This window comes from Pempheris klunzingeri, chromosome 10, assembly GCF_042242105.1.
Source record: "Pempheris klunzingeri isolate RE-2024b chromosome 10, fPemKlu1.hap1, whole genome shotgun sequence".
Classification (NCBI taxonomy): domain Eukaryota; kingdom Metazoa; phylum Chordata; class Actinopteri; order Acropomatiformes; family Pempheridae; genus Pempheris; species Pempheris klunzingeri.
Window position 1 is genome coordinate 15,890,622 of NC_092021.1, and position 17,504 is coordinate 15,908,125.

Consider the following 17,504-nt stretch of genomic DNA (forward strand, 5'->3'; position numbering starts at 1 on the left):
ACACTGATCTTTCCATTCCTGAAGAGGGATTGTGGCAAAAGGCAATTTCATGACCATAGTGTTGGTTCTGAATTCTTTGTACACTTTTTACTCACATCTGGTACATCTTTTCTTGTCTTTACATCTTAGATGATTTTAAATATTTACACATTTACCACATTTATTTGAAATTTTTTTTTTTTTTAAATCCATCATTCACTGTCGCACTGTTCGTGACTGATATTGTTTTTACTCAAAAGCAATTTTCGAGCCGCGATCTCAAAATGTGATATCCTAATATAACAAATAAATATTTTTGTTTTTGTTTTTTTCACAGTAAATTCAATCTGATCTCTTGGAATTCACTACATGCAATATTCATAGTTGATCCATTGACTGCTATTCAAGCGGGAACTATTTGAAGAGGGAAAGTTCATGTGCATTTTTGATGGATTGTGCATGTCTTCCCCTACTCTATATGGATAGAGAGCTTGTTTGAAGGTCAGTGATTCTCTTCAGTCAGAGCCTTCACTGCCCACTCCTTTTTGGTGGGAAGAATATCTCCAGTCTTCACTCCATATTTTTCAAGTGCTTCTAGGATGACTAGGTTGGATGACCTTGAATCCTGGTGGAGATGAATCTCTTTGAGCAAAACCCTCTCTTCTTTTCTGCAGGAACTCTGTCATGAAGAAAGACAACGACCTTCTCCTGTCAGGCTTTTCATGTAAAATATCCACTTTTCCCAGATCCCAACCTTTTCATGCCTTTGATATTTTGGTGTTTCACTGTATGTGTGTTGAACTACATTTTGCTTTAACATACTCGCAATACTCGCATTGCATTTGATTTATTCCTATTTTGTGTGACAGGTTAATATGCCCAATGCTTTTTTTCAATTTGTTTTTCACTGATCTCAAGACATATCCTACTGTTTTTATATGTGAATTAGAGAGGGGATCAATATTTAAAAATTTGGTACATTTATGTGTGTGCGTGTGCCTTTGTGTTGGGGTGGAACGAGGGGTTGAACAGGGGTTGAGTGGATCTTGAGAGCTGGCAGGTGCATTATTGCAGCAGGCTGTGCCTAGCTTGACATGTGTGTGTTCCTAATCTCCCAGTGATATGACAAAGCTGTGTGGGAGCCTGGGCTGGATCTCTTCTGACTGTTGTGACAACACACACACACACACACACACACACACACACACACACACACACACACACACACACACACACACACACATACACATATACACACACACACACACACCCTACTACCCCCTCTCCCCCTCTCTTTTGTGTAACACACACACACACACACACACACATCATATTCCCCTCTTGACCCTGCCCCCCGAAGAATCCACCTCTCTACTATCTAGTGGCACCTTCTTACTGTAGGTGTGTACTTATATGTATTATGAGAGCTTTGTAAAACCATCACTGCATGCATCTGTTTGTGTCCTCACTCTGTGGCTACATGCCTGAAGTGTATGTATTCGTGCACAGAGAAATCAATGCATACACTAGCAGCAAACAAGGGCAGAGGCCTAAGACGTCTTGTAGATGCAGACAAGTGTGAGCGAATTTTAGGCTTGTTTACCTCCTGTTTGTTGGCATGGGGAAGATTAATGTAAAAGAAGTGGTGGAGTTGTTGCTCATGAAGTGTTTGAGAAAACACATTAAAGCATGCTCTTTTATTTCCTTTTCTCTCAATTTGATTTGATCTCCACTGGGATTCAACTTGGAAGCAAAAAAAATACACTGTGGGGAGGACTTTGTAGCTGCAAAACCATAGCAACCTTTTTCCAAGTCTGCTTGCTTAATCACAGCAGCAGCACAACTGGGATCTTAGATTTGGTCCTCAGAAGAACAAATTTTCTGGCTGAACCTTCAAAAATCCTCCGGCAGAGGTATCACTTTTGCCCAAAGGAAGCTCATATGCTTATGCCTTTATTAGAGAACAGACAGCGGTGATAAACAGGAAATCAGGGGAGAGAGAATCGGCTGAATGTCACGCAACACAGTTGCCCAGCTTGAGTCAAACCAGGCACGTTGCGATTACATGGTCAGCACCTTAAACCCCTAAGCTACTAGAACACTCATGTACCTGGTTTTTAATCTGGATTGCTTCAATTCAGCAATATTAAATGTATATATAGATGGCTGCAAGACTGAATGGAACTCTTAACACTTAGCAGATGACACAAGACCACACACACACACACACACACACACAATTTGACTCAAAGACATGAACAGATTACATGTGCATGGATGTGTTTAATATGTTTCACTTCACATGGAGCAACAGCGCAAACCATAACACAGGATGAGGGCATATTCTTGTGGGAACGGAGCCAGTGCATCTGACCGTATTGACATTTTACGAATGGGGGAGAACACAAAAAGCAGGTAATGAGCAGCATTTTTTTGGATGTAAAAAAAAATCAAAATTTAAAGTAAATAGTATATTAGATCATATAAATCTAAGAATACATTGATTTGTAGGTTAGAATACTATGATGAAATTATGCAGATGTGATTTATGAAAGGGCATGATTTCACTGCCTGCTTGGTGACACTCCACATGCGTCATCAAAACCAGATTCCTCTCCCGTGTGTTTTTACAGTTTGCTCCTCAGTCTCCCCCAGCCTCGCCCCAGAGACCTAATGCATCATTTGAGGCTCATACAATTCACTGCTTCCCAAGCCACTGGCTCCTACCAGCCTGATAGAGGCATTTTTCGCCACTTAGAAACACGCACTGTGTATCCGATCCCTTCCTCCTTAATATGTCCTCTATTACCATCAGGCATTTATGCCTGTTTTTTCTACTTCAGTAACCACTGAGCACCGGCTTCATTAAAACTAATTGAATCGGAAACATGTCTGCCCGAGGAAACATTAACTCTTTCTATTAAGGAAATTTCCGATTTCATTTTGTCAATAAGGTCAGAGGACTCAGCCTGTGTGTTCAATACTGATACATCTGTGCCCATAAACTTTAACTGTAGAGCTGTTTAACCCAAGCAGACACAGTGTACGATGTATCACACAATTCAAACTCTTGTGGTTTTTTAACAAATTATGTCATAATTTGTTAAAATCGCCTCGTTTTTTTTCTCCAACTCTATATTTTCCAGCAAAAACCTGACGAAACCCGTCTCTAACACAGAGTCCTGCCAGTTTAATTGCATTATTAATTTCTTGTGGTTGGTGTAATTGAGTGTTGGTATACAAGCACTGCATTAATAGTTTTTACTGACCACACTTGAAACAATAATTTGATGGCATCTGTCAGAAATCAATGTGCAATAACAGAGCATACACAGCTGTTTAATATGAGGTAAATATTTATGAGTGATCTGACTAGGCATCAAGTCCAGTCAATCTTCTTTGAAAGGATCTGTGCAAATGATTAACCTCATTTTACTGGTGCTGTCTAGGCTGGTAATGGCCATTAGAGCTAAGAAGGAGTGAGGCCTTTGATTTTTGGCTCCTCATCATTCACAGCTTGTCGCATCCCTTCATCCTTCATACATGGCTGCTGAATTGATTGTCTGTTTAGTCCTATGAATGATAAAGCTGCTCTGGGCCACAGGCTGAGAGGGACAGACACGGCTCACTTCCATCTATATGCAAGGTGGATTTCTTTCCCTGCCTCGCCACTTGGAAATCAGCTTTTTGCATTATTTATTGGACAATCATCAGCATTTCAATATGGTAAATCAAATAGTCACAGTAATATAACTATAGACAGTCGTATCCAAAGGGCCATCGTTCAACTCATTATTCATTCATTTTGTTTAGAGCTAGAGTCGGCAGGACTCATGAGATTCATAAGTTGTGTAATCAACATGTTTTACTGCGGGCTTGCACAGCAGCCTGTCTGAACAGAGGGAAAGGTAATGCGCTGAATGAATGAAAAGTAGCAGAATTATTGAAAAGTGGTGGGTAGCCAGGGACCGCTGATGAGACAGTTGGAGAATAACCTCTGTAGGAAGCGGCAACATGCAAACCAGAGTGCTCCTTCTGTTTCTATTTCAGGCCTTGCTCGCAAGCTCTCTAATGAAGATATTGAAGCGTACTTCAAAAGAACATAAAATGCAAAGAAAGATAATACTTAACTGCAATGTACTCTTGATTTTATCCAAGTCGGAGAAAGTTCCATGTGGTGCCTGAGACTTGTATGCTGTATAGAGCGGAGATGGAGCGTTGACAGGCTGCGTGTGGCTCACAAGACTATTAATGCATCTTTATAATTATTCTCCCACTACACCTTTCATTGACTGGTGCTGCACCCTCTCCATACTCTTTGCTGCTGTGGCTGAAAATATAACTTATTTCTACTTTATCTATTCCAGTAACAGTTTGAGCAGCAGCGAGGTTTTTTTTTTTTCCTCACGTCTGTCTACCAAGTTCTCATGTAGTACAAAGGTGAAAGGTCAAGTGGTCTCCCACCACGGGGGTCAGATGAGGCAAATGTCTGGCTTATCTTGGCCTCCCAATATTGTAATTCACACATCATTGACCCCTCCAGACTAAATCTAAATCAGAGCCAAATTGTCAACATATGAACCCTTGAAGACAAAATTACACATTAGGGTCAAAAAGAAAGCGTATCCTTGTTCAGGTGTGTTGTTTGAGGCTGGCGCCTGATGTAACTGTAGATATCAGTGGTCAGCTCAAACCAGCCACTGCAGGCAGTCGCCAGTCTGAACACACCTACTGCAGAGCCACAGCACTTCAAATCCACCAAGCACCACACATGCCAGTCTGTCAAAGTGCATCACAGAGTCAGACAAAAATGCAGCAATGTGCATCCGTGCGTGCAACATAATCCACGATCATCACAGTGTACACCGTGCATCTAATAGCGGCACTGTAGACGTGAAGCAGCGGTCTCATTATTTGACTCCTTTCTCATTTTGTGTACAAACACTTAGCAGCAGATACTCAGGCTCCGTTCTCGGCCACCTTCACCTGCTGGCTTCGGTTTTCACTGTTCTCTGCGCAGGAGCTGTGGACGACTCTGAACAACTGGAAAATGATTTCTTATCTTTCCCCTAGCCCTACTTATGCTGACACGATCATAACCTTCCGCTTGTGTCAAGTGTGGGGAGGAAATTAAGTCATGGGCTCTTAATGAATTTAGACTCAAAGTCCTCCAGCATATATAATCATGCACAAACACTGACAGAAGTATTAGCTACGTGTGTCATGTTTTATTGTGTTGAGATAGACATGTTTAAAACCTAACTGTACTTTGAGTCAATAGAGAGAACTTGTGACATTGTAATGCACCCTTTCAACAGATCTGCTAAATGTCAGCAAACTGGTTCTGAATGTAATCCCAATTTGCCTTGGAATTAGCACTTTACAGTGACGATCTAATTATTTAGACAATTTATTGCCTGCTGCTAATATCTCTCAAAATAAGCTGTTCCCTTCATCTTGATGATGTGATAAATGTGGAATCACGCAGGATAAGTCCCAGACATGCCTCAGAGCCTGGCGTCACTTCTCTCCTCTGATAGACTAAAGGAAAGGCTTTGTGACAGCGGCACTGCTTCACTTGGTGCAGGCCAATCACTGCCGTTTTATATACATTTCTAAATTATCGTTATTTCTGCAATCAAGGGCGACAATATGCAGATTTGGTGCAGCAGCATCCCAACGTGGCTGAGCTGAACCGTAGTCGTATGAGGGGCCAGTGAAAGGGATTAAAGTCTGTGCAGTAGGAGCCTGTTTTTTGGGGGCTTTTTTTTTTTTTTTGTACCTGACTGAGACCAGAAGTGCGGGGCCGGACTCTCTGGGGGTTTGTGGGAGGTTGAGGCGAATAACAGATTACTATTAAACTACAATAAAACACACCTAGGTTACTTTGGCTCCTCAGCCGGCTCCGATATAAACTTCAAACTGTGCAAATGTAGCCTTGAGAAAAATTGCGCCCGTGTGGTGCGTCATCATATCTTTCTTGTTCATTAGAAAATAAAAATTACACTGAGGAGCGCAGCGCCGTGACGCACAATATAAAGCTGGGTTCACGTTTCACAGTAACTGTGATATTTTCCGCTGCACAGTTGATGCGTTTTCTTCTCATTTGTAATAGCAGGCTGCAGGTGGTGGGACTTTTGTTGTCGGAAAAGTGCAAGTTTAAGTTCTGGTTCTGGGTCTGATTTGTCGGCTGGTTACCAGGCTGTGTTTACGTTGGAAAAGTGCAAATGGCAAATGAAGCGGTTTGAAGGAGCGTCAGACTGATCCCGTATACAAATTAAAAAATAATGTCCTGTAAAGGTGGACATCACATTTTAATCCCCTGACTGTGAGGCAACAAGGGAAGTCTCGTCCAGAAAGACTTTTATTTGCACGAGCAAAGAACATCCAGAGGAATGGACTGAATTTTACAATCCGATGTTCTTTATCTTTTTTGTTCGCTTACTTTTATTTATTTTGTCTTTACTTGGAGTTCAAAACGAAAAGAAGAAGACTCCGCTATTTAATCCGCTGTAGCCTTTTCCTTTGGCAATTACAGATAGGCATGATAAAATGAAAGGAGATGCGGGATGTGTTCATAGAAGTCCTTTTTTTTTTTTTTTTTTTATAATTCAAAGATCAGAAATATGGACACGCATGCAGGAGGAGACCTTTAAGATGCTCCCCAAATTGTAATTTTGATGACTGAAATGCTGAAATGAAATGACGACTGTAGGCTGAAATAAACCTCTTCAGGTGGTCGAATAAGAAATTTCTTTCTTGTAAAAAAGAAACTAGAGAATTTGCACTTAGAATAAAACCCGAGCAGGCCTGCCCATTATTTGCGCCACATTCATAGTCAGTAACTTACTCATCAACTAAGCAGATGTACACAATTTCACATTTAGTTAAAGTGAGATACTAAAAAAAAAAAAAGTTGTGTAATTAAACTGTTTAATATTGGATTAATAAGCGTACAGGCGGTGGTGACAGCACTTCAGGAAATGAGAGGAAGTTTGTACTCGTAAAATCTTATTTTCTGTTGCGCTGAAGTAGCTCATTCCGATCAGAGAGGTCTGAATTTAAAGAAAAAATTAATTTCAGAGAAATTATTTTTGCAAAAGAGTTGATTTAAAAGTTTTATTTGTAAACATTAAATATTTCTTTCTCTCTAAAGTTTTTGAATTCGGCACCAAATGCGTTACAGAAGTTGTAAGTACATCGTGATGTCAAAGATGTGGGCCTACATCACACACTCATGAACCTCTTGGTATAAGATGGAGTTTATCATTTGCCAAACGTGTTAAATCATAACTACCTAGACGTTTATAAGACATAAAACATAGACAACGTGCTCGGCATGAACTTGGATGGGTTGAAATCGTTTAAATTGCACCATGCTTAGTGTAGCTCTTGGCAATAGAAATAATAAATATATAGAAACGTTTATATTCAACAGCAACAATACTTACAGCACATACAAACAAGGAATGTCTGACAGTTTTACAAACACCATGGGTCCCTCATTTTCTATACAGATGAGATATTTTTCCACATATGCGTCATACATAAAAGGAGTGCCATAACTACGAATCTGTATCAAATCTAGCAGACTACATAGTGTCCGGTATATATTATATATAGACATCACCTCAGCAAGTGCCTATAAAAGAAAAAGAAAAAAAAAATGGAAGAAAAAAAGAAAAGAAAACTAGAACATGCGTTGTCTTTTCTGGATACTTTTTGGGATCCTGTCAGAAACACATAGGCACGAGTCAGAAAAGAAAAGAAAATTAAATCTTTTCATTATAACAAACTTTGTACACGTGTTATAAACCGATGCATTGGAGGCATCACATAATCTATCATAATAGACAGTGTGTGAGTGCGCGTGTGTGTGCGTGTGTGGTCATATATATATATGTATATATATAAATGGAATATATTACATCTGAGTATGCTGAATCAGTAGAGCCGACGTTAAATAAACAGTAAGTGATTGCAAGACCGGATTATCTTTGTTGACAATTTGTCCGCTGGAGAGAAATTCCCAGTGATGATTCACTCGTTTGGCACTCAAGAAAACCATTTCAAAGAATTAAAAGGCTTACACGGCAATCAAACTGTTTTTTTTCTCTCTCGTGAATCCTTATCATAATAGGGTACTGTTGATCTATTAGCCTACGGAGCTTGCAGAAATAATAATAACGTTTAAAAAGTCTGACTCAAACAGTCTTTTGGAAGTTCTTTGAGGTCTCCCCAACGAGTCAGACTCAGAAAGGTAGGGTGTCGAGGAAAAGTTTGTCAATTATTGCTGGCGGAGGGACTAGATCTTCTAGTTTTAGGTAAAAGATACGCTGCAGACCTTGGGTACATAGTGTGCGCAGTTCTGGGAGCTTTCCCAAGAGTTTTGACAAATAGTTGGGACGATTCAATCCACCGCCATTGAATGTCACTTGATCTTTGAGGCAGTTGACTATCTTGTTTTGGAGATCCTCGACTCTCTTGGGTTCTTTAAGCCCGTGTCGCTCTGAAATATTGAAGACAAAAAAAAAAAAGAATGTCAAAGATGAATTACTTCCCATGCATTTGCTCTCTGTGTTTTTGCATGCTTTGTGAGGCTGGCAGAGTTCTGCCGAAGGGAGCAGCCGCTTTTACGCACCTGTTACCATGGCCAGAGCTGCGATGCAGGAGAAAGCTGAGATGTCTATGTTCATGCTCTGCAAGTTGGAAGAAAACTCCACGATCGAGTCCACCCACTCTCCAAATCCACGGACGCACTGTAGCCTGTGTAACACCACTCCATTACAAAAAATAAGTTTGCCTTCCACCGGGTTGGACCTGCAATTAATAAGAAAATGCCATTAATTACGCTGGGCAATAAATGGGAATTTAAGAGCCTATTTATGATTGGGCAGCTAATAAAACCCAAAGCAATGGAGCTTGAAGGAGGAGCTGATGATTATCTAAAGCCTGGATTGTTTTGTTTTATAATTACGCAGCTCACCTGTACGCCAGCCGCAGGACGAAAAGTTCAAGGAAGGCGGATTCGAAGAGGAGATCTTGATCTTGCTTCGGTAGATCAGAAAAGCCAGGGATCTTCTCCGCCCAGCCCCGGATGATCTCCATGGAGCCCGTCAGGAGATCATAGAACTGCTGGATGTGCTGAGTGTTGTCTCCAGTCATTTGGTAGTCAGGGTTAGCCTGGAACTGGAATTTAATTTAAACAGCGCCTTAATGAGGTCCTTAAAATATATAATCCGTGAAATGGCAAAAGCCCATTTCTAAAAAGGAGAGGGTGCTTTTTCTTACTATTAAATTCATGTCTTCCTTTTATTAAGTTCTCTATTTCAGCGCAATTTACTAAGGGAAAAATACGCCGCATGAAAAGCCTGACAAAGTTAGGAATTCAGCGGTGTATTAGAGAAAAGCTTCAAGGCAGTAAATTGTTACCTAAGAGCAGGACTAAATTAAAAAGGCCGGAGTAATAGTTGTTAACTCTTTTTTCCTTTTAAAGTGTTGTGTGTTATTTATTACTGGGATTGTGGTACTTCACTTACTCTGGAGTAGTCCAAAGCTGACATGGAGGGGTTGGAGTCCACATGGGCCCTGACAAGTGCGCTTATGAGGCTCACCGGCGGCGAGGGTGGGGAGGGCTCCTGGGGACTTTTGGGTTTGGATGGTAGGCGTCCTCTCCGACCTTTCAGGTTATCCGTTCGGACAACTGCACAGGAAGAAACGTGAGGCATAATAAACACGTCCTCCTGTTGCTGCGCGTAAATGCTCAAATAGGGTTTAAATAACAACCCAACACTCTTTTACGCACACGTGCTCCAAGTGTGTCAATGCAGAAATATCAAATACTGGTGTAAAATATTTTCACTGCATGGCCCTAAACGTACCTTCTCTCACCATTCCGACCACCATGCACTTCTGGAAACGGCAGAACTGGCAGCGATTTCTTCGGCGTTTGTCAACAGGACAGTTTTTGTTTGCTAAACACACGTATTTTGCATTTTTCTGGACGGTGCGCTGTAATGAAAGAAAAACACATTGTCACTCTGCAGGGCCTATTTCCAAGGCTTTTTATAACATGTGGAACACGGACTGTGGATTGCTCCACAAGTGACACGGCATTTAAAAAAAAAAAAAAAAGAAAGAAAAAGAAAAGATGAAAACGATATAATATCTGTCTCATCTGCTGTTTGGGGCTGCGCTGTATGAACCAACAGGAGGGAATAGACAGGCAGCAAATACACGTTCGTGGTCTTTCATATTTTACTCACTCCTCTGAGATTGACTATGTGTGGGTAGATAAGATTGTTATATAAAGTTATTTGACGCATGCCCTTGGATGTGTTGCTTGGTGATATTTAGTGTAGCTCTCCTATAGATTCTATTAACTGTTCAAGCTGCGTTATTCTTCTTCTTAACACTACTGGCAACTTTTAACTCGCAGGCGCCGTGAATACTAAGCAACACACAGCACATCTTTCATGTAACAACAATTTCACTCATTCACGGTTGTTGTCTCGTCAGCCCACCTTGAAAAATCCTTTGCAGCCCTCGCAGGTTCTCACTCCATAATGCTGGCAGGCTGCGTTGTCCCCACAAACCGCACACAGACCCTCGTTTGACGGAGATCCTCGGGACGGGGGCGATGGCACTTGGCTGTCCACCAGCTGGTGCCCGTGGCCGAGCTGCAGGGAGTGAGGAAAGGCCAGACCCGCCTGTTTCCGTATGGCGCTGGGCACCGCGAAGCTCTGGCCGTCCAGGCCGCGGTGCACGCCGGGGTTTTCGTGGTTCATGGAGACGTGCAGCGGCCCGTCGAAGCGCATCTGACAGCTGGAAACGGGGGTGCCAGGCGGGGACTGCTTGAAGGAGAAGAGCGAAAGCCTTGACACGGGATTCTTGCGCTGGTCTATCATATGAGACGTGGCCGCAACGTAGTTCTGGTGAAAACTGTGGAGGGAGCCAGGGTCCTCCCACATGTGATTAGGCTGGACCTGGAAGTTTGGTGTACTTGGGGCATGAGGCGAGGACGGTTTGAAGTACATAGGCCCAGAGTGGGCCATCATTTCTTCCGACTGAGGTGGCAGGTGGCTCTGCTGATGGTAGTTGTGCATCTGGACGTCCTCCACCTTGATAGAGGACTGCTCTCCAGAGTGGGGCATCTGATACAGACAGGGCGGTTTAACGTCGTAACCGGTGTTATAGTTGTCCATGAATGTACTGAAACTCGGGAGAGAAGTAGTAGCTGTGATCTCAGTGTTGGTCAAGTCCATGCTAAACTTAACAAACTCTGGTGTTAAGAAGTCGCAGCTGTATTCTCCAGCGGTGTGGTAGCTGTAGCTCTGGGAAGCAGGACTAGCTCCTTGAGGTGATGATCCATACTGAGCCTGAACGCAGGGCATGGCTGAAAACCAAACGGGTAAAAACAAATGAGAATTTCTCAAATAAACCTTCAAACCGTGGACAAAAAGTTTTACAGTTCAGTCTATTTAATTTTACTCCAAGAGAAAAATGAATAGGGCTTTACATTACTGAGTCATTCCAGAATAAAACAGCATGAAACTAATACAACAGTGTTTATTTTTTTTTTTAAATCTGTAAATAATTTTCCATATCATACCTCAAGTCTTCTGACAGTTTTTCGGTGACGCTTGAAATGAGGGATGTCAGGAGTTGTATGGGTGTCAGGATTCAAGAAAGCGGCTCTGCTGTGGATCTTCCCCTAATAAAACACACCACTCTGACATTTACTAGATTATAAAAACAACACAATCTCTAAAAAATGACCACGAGATCCCAGATGTAGACAGATTTAACCACAAAATGTCACCAGTTTCTAATTACGCACAGCCATTTGGAAAAGTGTAATAACAATGCGGAATGGATACTGACCAAATATATCAGCGCATATAGAAATAAAACAGCACAAGTCCTTTTCTTTTCTGATTAGAAGTGTGAGGTGCCGTTCGTGATAACTTTGCGCACTTGGCGTCAGTGACAACTTGTCTAGAAAGCAGAAGACTAAAAAGTGAGACACCAGCAGCACCCACAGACACGAACAGTCTGGCTCAGCTTTGTATAAAGTCAGCTTAACAGTTGGAGGGGGGAAAAAAAGACTAAAAAGAAGATTTAAATGTCTCTGATCAGGCGGTGCCAGTTAAGCAGAGACGCGGATTACGCTGCAAAGACAGAGATCTTACCTCTTTCACATCAGGATCGTGGCTTTCAATCCATGCGATAAGCATGCAGGGGGTATTCATCAATTTCTGTAAAAGCTCCAAATCATGAGCGTCGGTACCCAACAATGCCAGGCAGGCAAAACCGTGTGACTCCGCGCACTGACAGCGACACGAGCTTCGACTACCCAGTCCGGCCAATGTGGCTTTGTTTATGTGAGCTCCGGATACCGTGGCCCACGTGTTTCACAGCGCGTCGTCATCGGCGTCGACACCGACATGGACCAATCAGCCGGGGAACTTACTCAAGCCCCAATTTCTCTGGCGAGTGTGTTTGTCTTGTGGTATGTGTTCTATGTTGCTTCCCACATGGACATTAGCAGAGATGTAGTGGAGGGGAAAGCCTTCTCTGCTCAGTTCAGACGCCTTTGTGTTTGCAGGGGGCTTAAGGCGCGCTTGTTTTGGACTCGCATTAATCTGCGCGCGTTGATTTCATTGTACATATCAGAGGTCTGCACCGTAAATGAGTGAGGGGGAGCTGGTAGCTTCTGCACATGCAGTATAATTAACTTTTGTTGGCGTGATCTCCTTTTGTTTTACTCCACCGCAATCAACACACGGAGCTTGCTTGTAAATGGAGGCGAATTAATATTACGCATGACACAGTTAAAGGTAAAGTTGGAGGTTGCAGCAGGCCACCATGGGAGCGTGTCCCACCCAGCTGCCTTTTTTTTTTTTTTTCCCTCCATAATCAGGTATTGCGACACACAGATCACAGGTAGAAACATCCCCACTGACTGGTAGTGAGTTATTTATGGCCTGGTAGTTGTTATTTTAGTGGTAAATTGAGATGAGTGTACACTGGCACATCTAGGCACAGTTATGTCACAATGAGCCTGATAGGCCAGACTCACTACACTTGTATGAAACGGGCCTAATGAAGCGGGGGGTCAATATTATTCTTCGTTATCTTCTGACAGGATTTCTGTATTTCAATTGTGTTCCAAATTTAGACCTCAGGTGGGGTGGGCTGCCTATTCATAGGGCTGGTGTGGTGTATGTGAGCGGCTGAGGTGGGGGGGGGGGGGGGGGGGTGTAATTAGTCGGCCTGTAGCCAGTTGTCATGGGGGAACCAATTTAGTCCCCAGAGAGGGAAACGTGATAGGAGCGGGCAGAATGGAGAGTGACGCAGAAAATGCTGAAGTTGACGCAATCGCCAAAACAATCTTTTGGCCTTATTGTTCTGCAGCGATGGAAATAACTGATCTCGGTGTAATCTTACACCAGCACCTTGTAGCCAATCAAGTTGGCCCAAATTTTTTTTCTAGATGCATATTGGTCAGGGCAGCAAGCCAAGCCGAGGAGGGAGCATAGCCTGCACGCAGGGTGCCAGTGGATGTGTAGAGAAGTGAGCAGCATCATGTGTTATTTCTAGTGGAATGAGGCTTTATCAGAAGAGCCATCCGTCTCAGAGCAGTTTTCTTTGACTGCTCTGCACTCAGTGCACACAAGGACAGATTGTGCAAGGAGGAGGGGGGGGACTGTATATCATGGTTACACTCACCTCTAGAGGACACTATTGTTCACCAGCCATACATCAACCTGCACCTGCCTCTTACAATTAACCTTTTTAATTAACCTAACCCCATTAAGGCTGTGGGTCACGCCCAGTCTTTTTCAGGTGGGCTATATGGCAGGATTTGTAAATTACAAATTCCCCACTCTGCACTGTTGATATTCACAAGTTAAATAATCTAGCAAAAGTTCTGTTTTTTTTGTGTTTTGTTTTTGTCTTTTGAAAAGTTGTAATTACCTTGACCTCCTCACCTTTGTGGTTGCTGCTAATTAGACCACTGTTCACTTGCATCTTTTACAGGACGCTTCTAGTTGGTCAAGACTTGCGCAAAATCTTTCGCTGTGTGCTGAAATCCGCTGGCAATACACATGTATTTATGTCTAGGGTGTGACTCACCTCTGCAGATTCAATCTACTTTGTCTGAAAACATCCATGACAGGATGCTGCATGGTCACACTGCGTTTCTGTTATCCATTTACCATTTAGAGTTTGGAATGAAAACACAATTAGCAGTTTAATTGGCCATTTTACTGAAGAATAATTAACTTCTCATTTATATGCACAATTAATTGACAGCCATTTGAAAGTGAGGAGTTATTTTTAATGACACAGAAGTTATTTCTTTAGATTATATTTTTAACTTTGTTTAAGGAAATGTCTACTGACATTACCAACATTAGTGTGTGGGCATGCAACCGTGCATGCATGTATCTGTATGTGTGAGAGATAGATGCATCTCTTTTCATTGGTTTACAGACCATCACAGCTTTCCTTTATTAATTTCTCTGCAGGTACAATCTTGAATACAGCAGGGAATGCGTTTTATCAGTGGAAGAGACACTGTCGTCATGTAGAGGTCACATGATGCTTATGGATCTCAGTTGCAGCCTAATTGGTTGAGTGCAGGAAAGTGAGCAGCGATCAACTTCTTTGTAATCTGGCTCCAGGTGGGTGCTGTGCTCTCTACGCTAAACTAACTGTTCTGGGCCACCATCATTATCACTTGCATTTTGGCCCACATGAAACAGTCCATTTAATTTTTCTTTTTCACCTGGATACAAATAGATCTGACCATAGTATGACTTATAAGGCTACATCTCACTCACACACACTATGTGCCTGCCAATGAGGTGCAGCCTTTTCACATGTGCCAGAGCTTCAGTTGGTATGTTAGTTTGAAAAGGTATAGTACAATCTCATTCTGATGAGTTTATGTAGAAGAGAGAGACTGGATGTGATCATTTCCAGCGATAAAACAATCAGTGCTGTCTGTTATTAAAGGTATGCTGTACTGCTTTAAGGTAGACTGTTTTTCTACTGTGTAGCCTATAGGCGTTTCTGCATGCCATGTCCTACCTGTGAGACAGTAACTGGTGGTGTCGCAGAGCAGATGTAAGCTTTTGAAATTGGAAATATCCTGTGAAGCACCACTTTTTACAAAATTATATTGAAGCACATTACTTGACTAAAGTATGAAAATACTTCAGAAAACGGAGAAATGTGTTTTACTAATGAGCGTTCCTTAAGCAAGCCTTCCTCAGTGATTGGTCCACTTACCGACTGATCCAAAACTGGGTAAAAACTAGGAGGGAGCTGTCCCACCCTCCTTAAATTGAAGGCAAGGTAGTTCGCAAAATTTGCCGGTCCCTCGCATAAACCGCATTTCATTTCTAAGCACCGGCATGTATCAAACTTTCTGAGAATTGAACAGTCCGACCCTGAAGGCATCCCTTTGCTCAGTGTCTTCTTTCCATTTCTAGATTCCCTCTTTACAAGCTTAAATGTCTACTTAATATGCTTTAATGCCTGCTCTTTAGAGCCAGGGAGCACTTCATCACTTTTATACACCTTTATATAACACACTGTTAACTAGCAATGCCTTATGGAACAGCTTGTCTTGCAGCTGGAAGGCGCCTCCATGGCATGATGGAGGTACCTGTTCACGATTCACAATGAGACAGTAAAATGGGAATAGAGGCCTCTGCATACTGCTGCTGTCTATATCAGTCAACGATGAATATTCATGAATCACAGTGTCATGACATGCTCTGTAATTGGCAGCAACATTAGTAATGACACTGCTGGTATCAAGTCCCTGCATATTCATGTGGTGGGGCAATATTTCCTCGTGGTGCTGTTTTTTTTCTCTCCTCCTGAAAGTGAAAATGTATTCTGAAGCTGCAGGTGTCCCTGGTGCCACAATCAATTGCTGGCTGGATTGTGCCCCAGTGAAAATCAGACAAACCATTAGTTTCTTTGTCAATCTCTTTGATTAATAATATATCTGAATTATGAAAGGTTGGGAGGACTCTAAATAGTGCAAAGTGAATCTCTTTGTAATAGTTATGAATGCAGGCCTTAAGGACTCCTATATACCATATCACTGCCGCTGGCTATTGGGCATTAAAAAGATCACTAAAATGTATTTATGACTTTTGCCAAAGAAGTAAGACACCAGATTAGTTAATTTTAGTTATATGAGGTATGTACCTCTCTAATGATGCCATGTACAGTTTTCTTATTCATGTTGTTTGAGGTGTGAGTAGATTTGGCAGCTTGCACAGACAGAAGGTTATTCGCTGATAGTGGGCACACAGTGGCAGATTTCTTTTTGTCCTGGAATTTGCTGCGACTCCATTTCGGCCCCACTAAAGAGTCCTAGAATGGATGATGAGGGAATTGGATAAAGCTTTGCCTAAGCTGCAAGGCTTTTCCTTCTAAGCAGCTGGATGGGAGGATTTTTTTTTTTTTTTTTTTTTTTCCTCGTGGCTTCAGTTTAGTGCAGCGCATCATTCAGACTGTGTTGTAGGGGGCAGACCTGGTTCTAGAGCAGCAGAAGAGGGAGTACTGAGATGGTAAAATTGTTTACAAGAAAGTACATTTCATAGGCACAGCGCCAGTCATGTGTCTGGGGGTGAGAGAAATATTCAGATCCTCTACTGAGGTAAAAGTACCAATACAATAAATACTCCATTCAAAGTTTAAGCCCTGCATTTGAAACAGAAATATCCCCAGCGAAATATACTTGAAGTATGAAAGTGACTGTGTACACTGTATTGCTATAATTACTGTATATTTTGCTATATGTATTGAGATACTGTATTAAGATATTAGATTGTTAATACAATGCAATGTTTCAGTGCATGAGCAGCAATTTCCTATTGTAGCTGGTCAAGATGGAGCTAGTTTTAACTACTTAATGTACAGAATTTACTCCAATGGTTCCCAAACTAGGGGTCTGGTCCCCTCCCAAGGGCCACAAGATACATCTATCTATGTATTTATTATTTGCTTTTTTCTTCATCTTTGCTTTGTTAGAAATACTGGATAGTTTCATCTCTTTAAACTTCAAGCAGTTGTTTCCATGAAGTTTAGAAGGAAAAAGTGTGTTTGGTCGAACTGCTAACAACTCATAAACATCTGAAAGAAAACACTGCATTTCTTTATAAAAGGTCACAAGTTTAAAAGGTTTTGAACCGCTGGCTAATTGGTTAATCATATGTTGTTTAATGTACAATCTTAATCTGAAAAGTAACTATAGCTGTAAAATAAATGTCGTGGAGTAAAAATAAAACTTTTCCCTCTGAGTTGTAGTAGAGAAGAAGTGTAAAGAAAAAGTATGTAACGCACTTTCTTACATTCCACCACTGCACATTTTTCCTAGTTAAAGGCCTACAAACTTTAGGAAAACTAAGAAAAGATAAGATCCATAAATTCTGAATGTTGCTTAGCTGCCACCCTAGGCCTGCTGCATGCAGTTTGTTTCAGCAATGGATCTGCAA

The 17,504-nt window shown here is 41.8% G+C and overlaps 1 protein-coding gene across 1 annotated transcript; it reads right to left on the minus strand.

Moving 5' to 3' along the window:
* Positions 1 to 8,084: 8,084 nt before the first annotated feature.
* nr4a2a (nuclear receptor subfamily 4, group A, member 2a) lies at positions 8,085 to 12,261 on the minus strand. The gene is made up of 8 exons (XM_070838009.1): positions 12,171 to 12,261; positions 11,591 to 11,692; positions 10,503 to 11,374; positions 9,861 to 9,990; positions 9,519 to 9,682; positions 8,966 to 9,168; positions 8,621 to 8,799; positions 8,085 to 8,488 (listed from the first exon to the last, which is right to left on the minus strand). Exons 3-8 carry the CDS (start codon positions 11,370 to 11,372, stop codon positions 8,232 to 8,234), a joined length of 1,803 nt encoding a protein of 600 aa, XP_070694110.1. The 5' UTR covers positions 11,373 to 11,374; positions 11,591 to 11,692; positions 12,171 to 12,261; the 3' UTR covers positions 8,085 to 8,231.
* Between the last annotated feature and the right edge of the window lie 5,243 nt (positions 12,262 to 17,504).

Coding starts and splice junctions, on each gene's coding strand:
- nr4a2a (XM_070838009.1), bottom strand. CDS start 11,372: ATGCCCTGCGTTCAGGCTCAGTATGGATCATCACCTCAAGGAGCTAGT. Junction 9,991..10,502: donor GCTGCAAAGGATTTTTCAAG/GTGGGCTGACGA, acceptor CTTTCATTACAG/CGCACCGTCCAGAAAAATGC. Junction 8,800..8,965: donor GTCCTGCGGCTGGCGTACAG/GTGAGCTGCGTA, acceptor TATTAATTGCAG/GTCCAACCCGGTGGAAGGCA.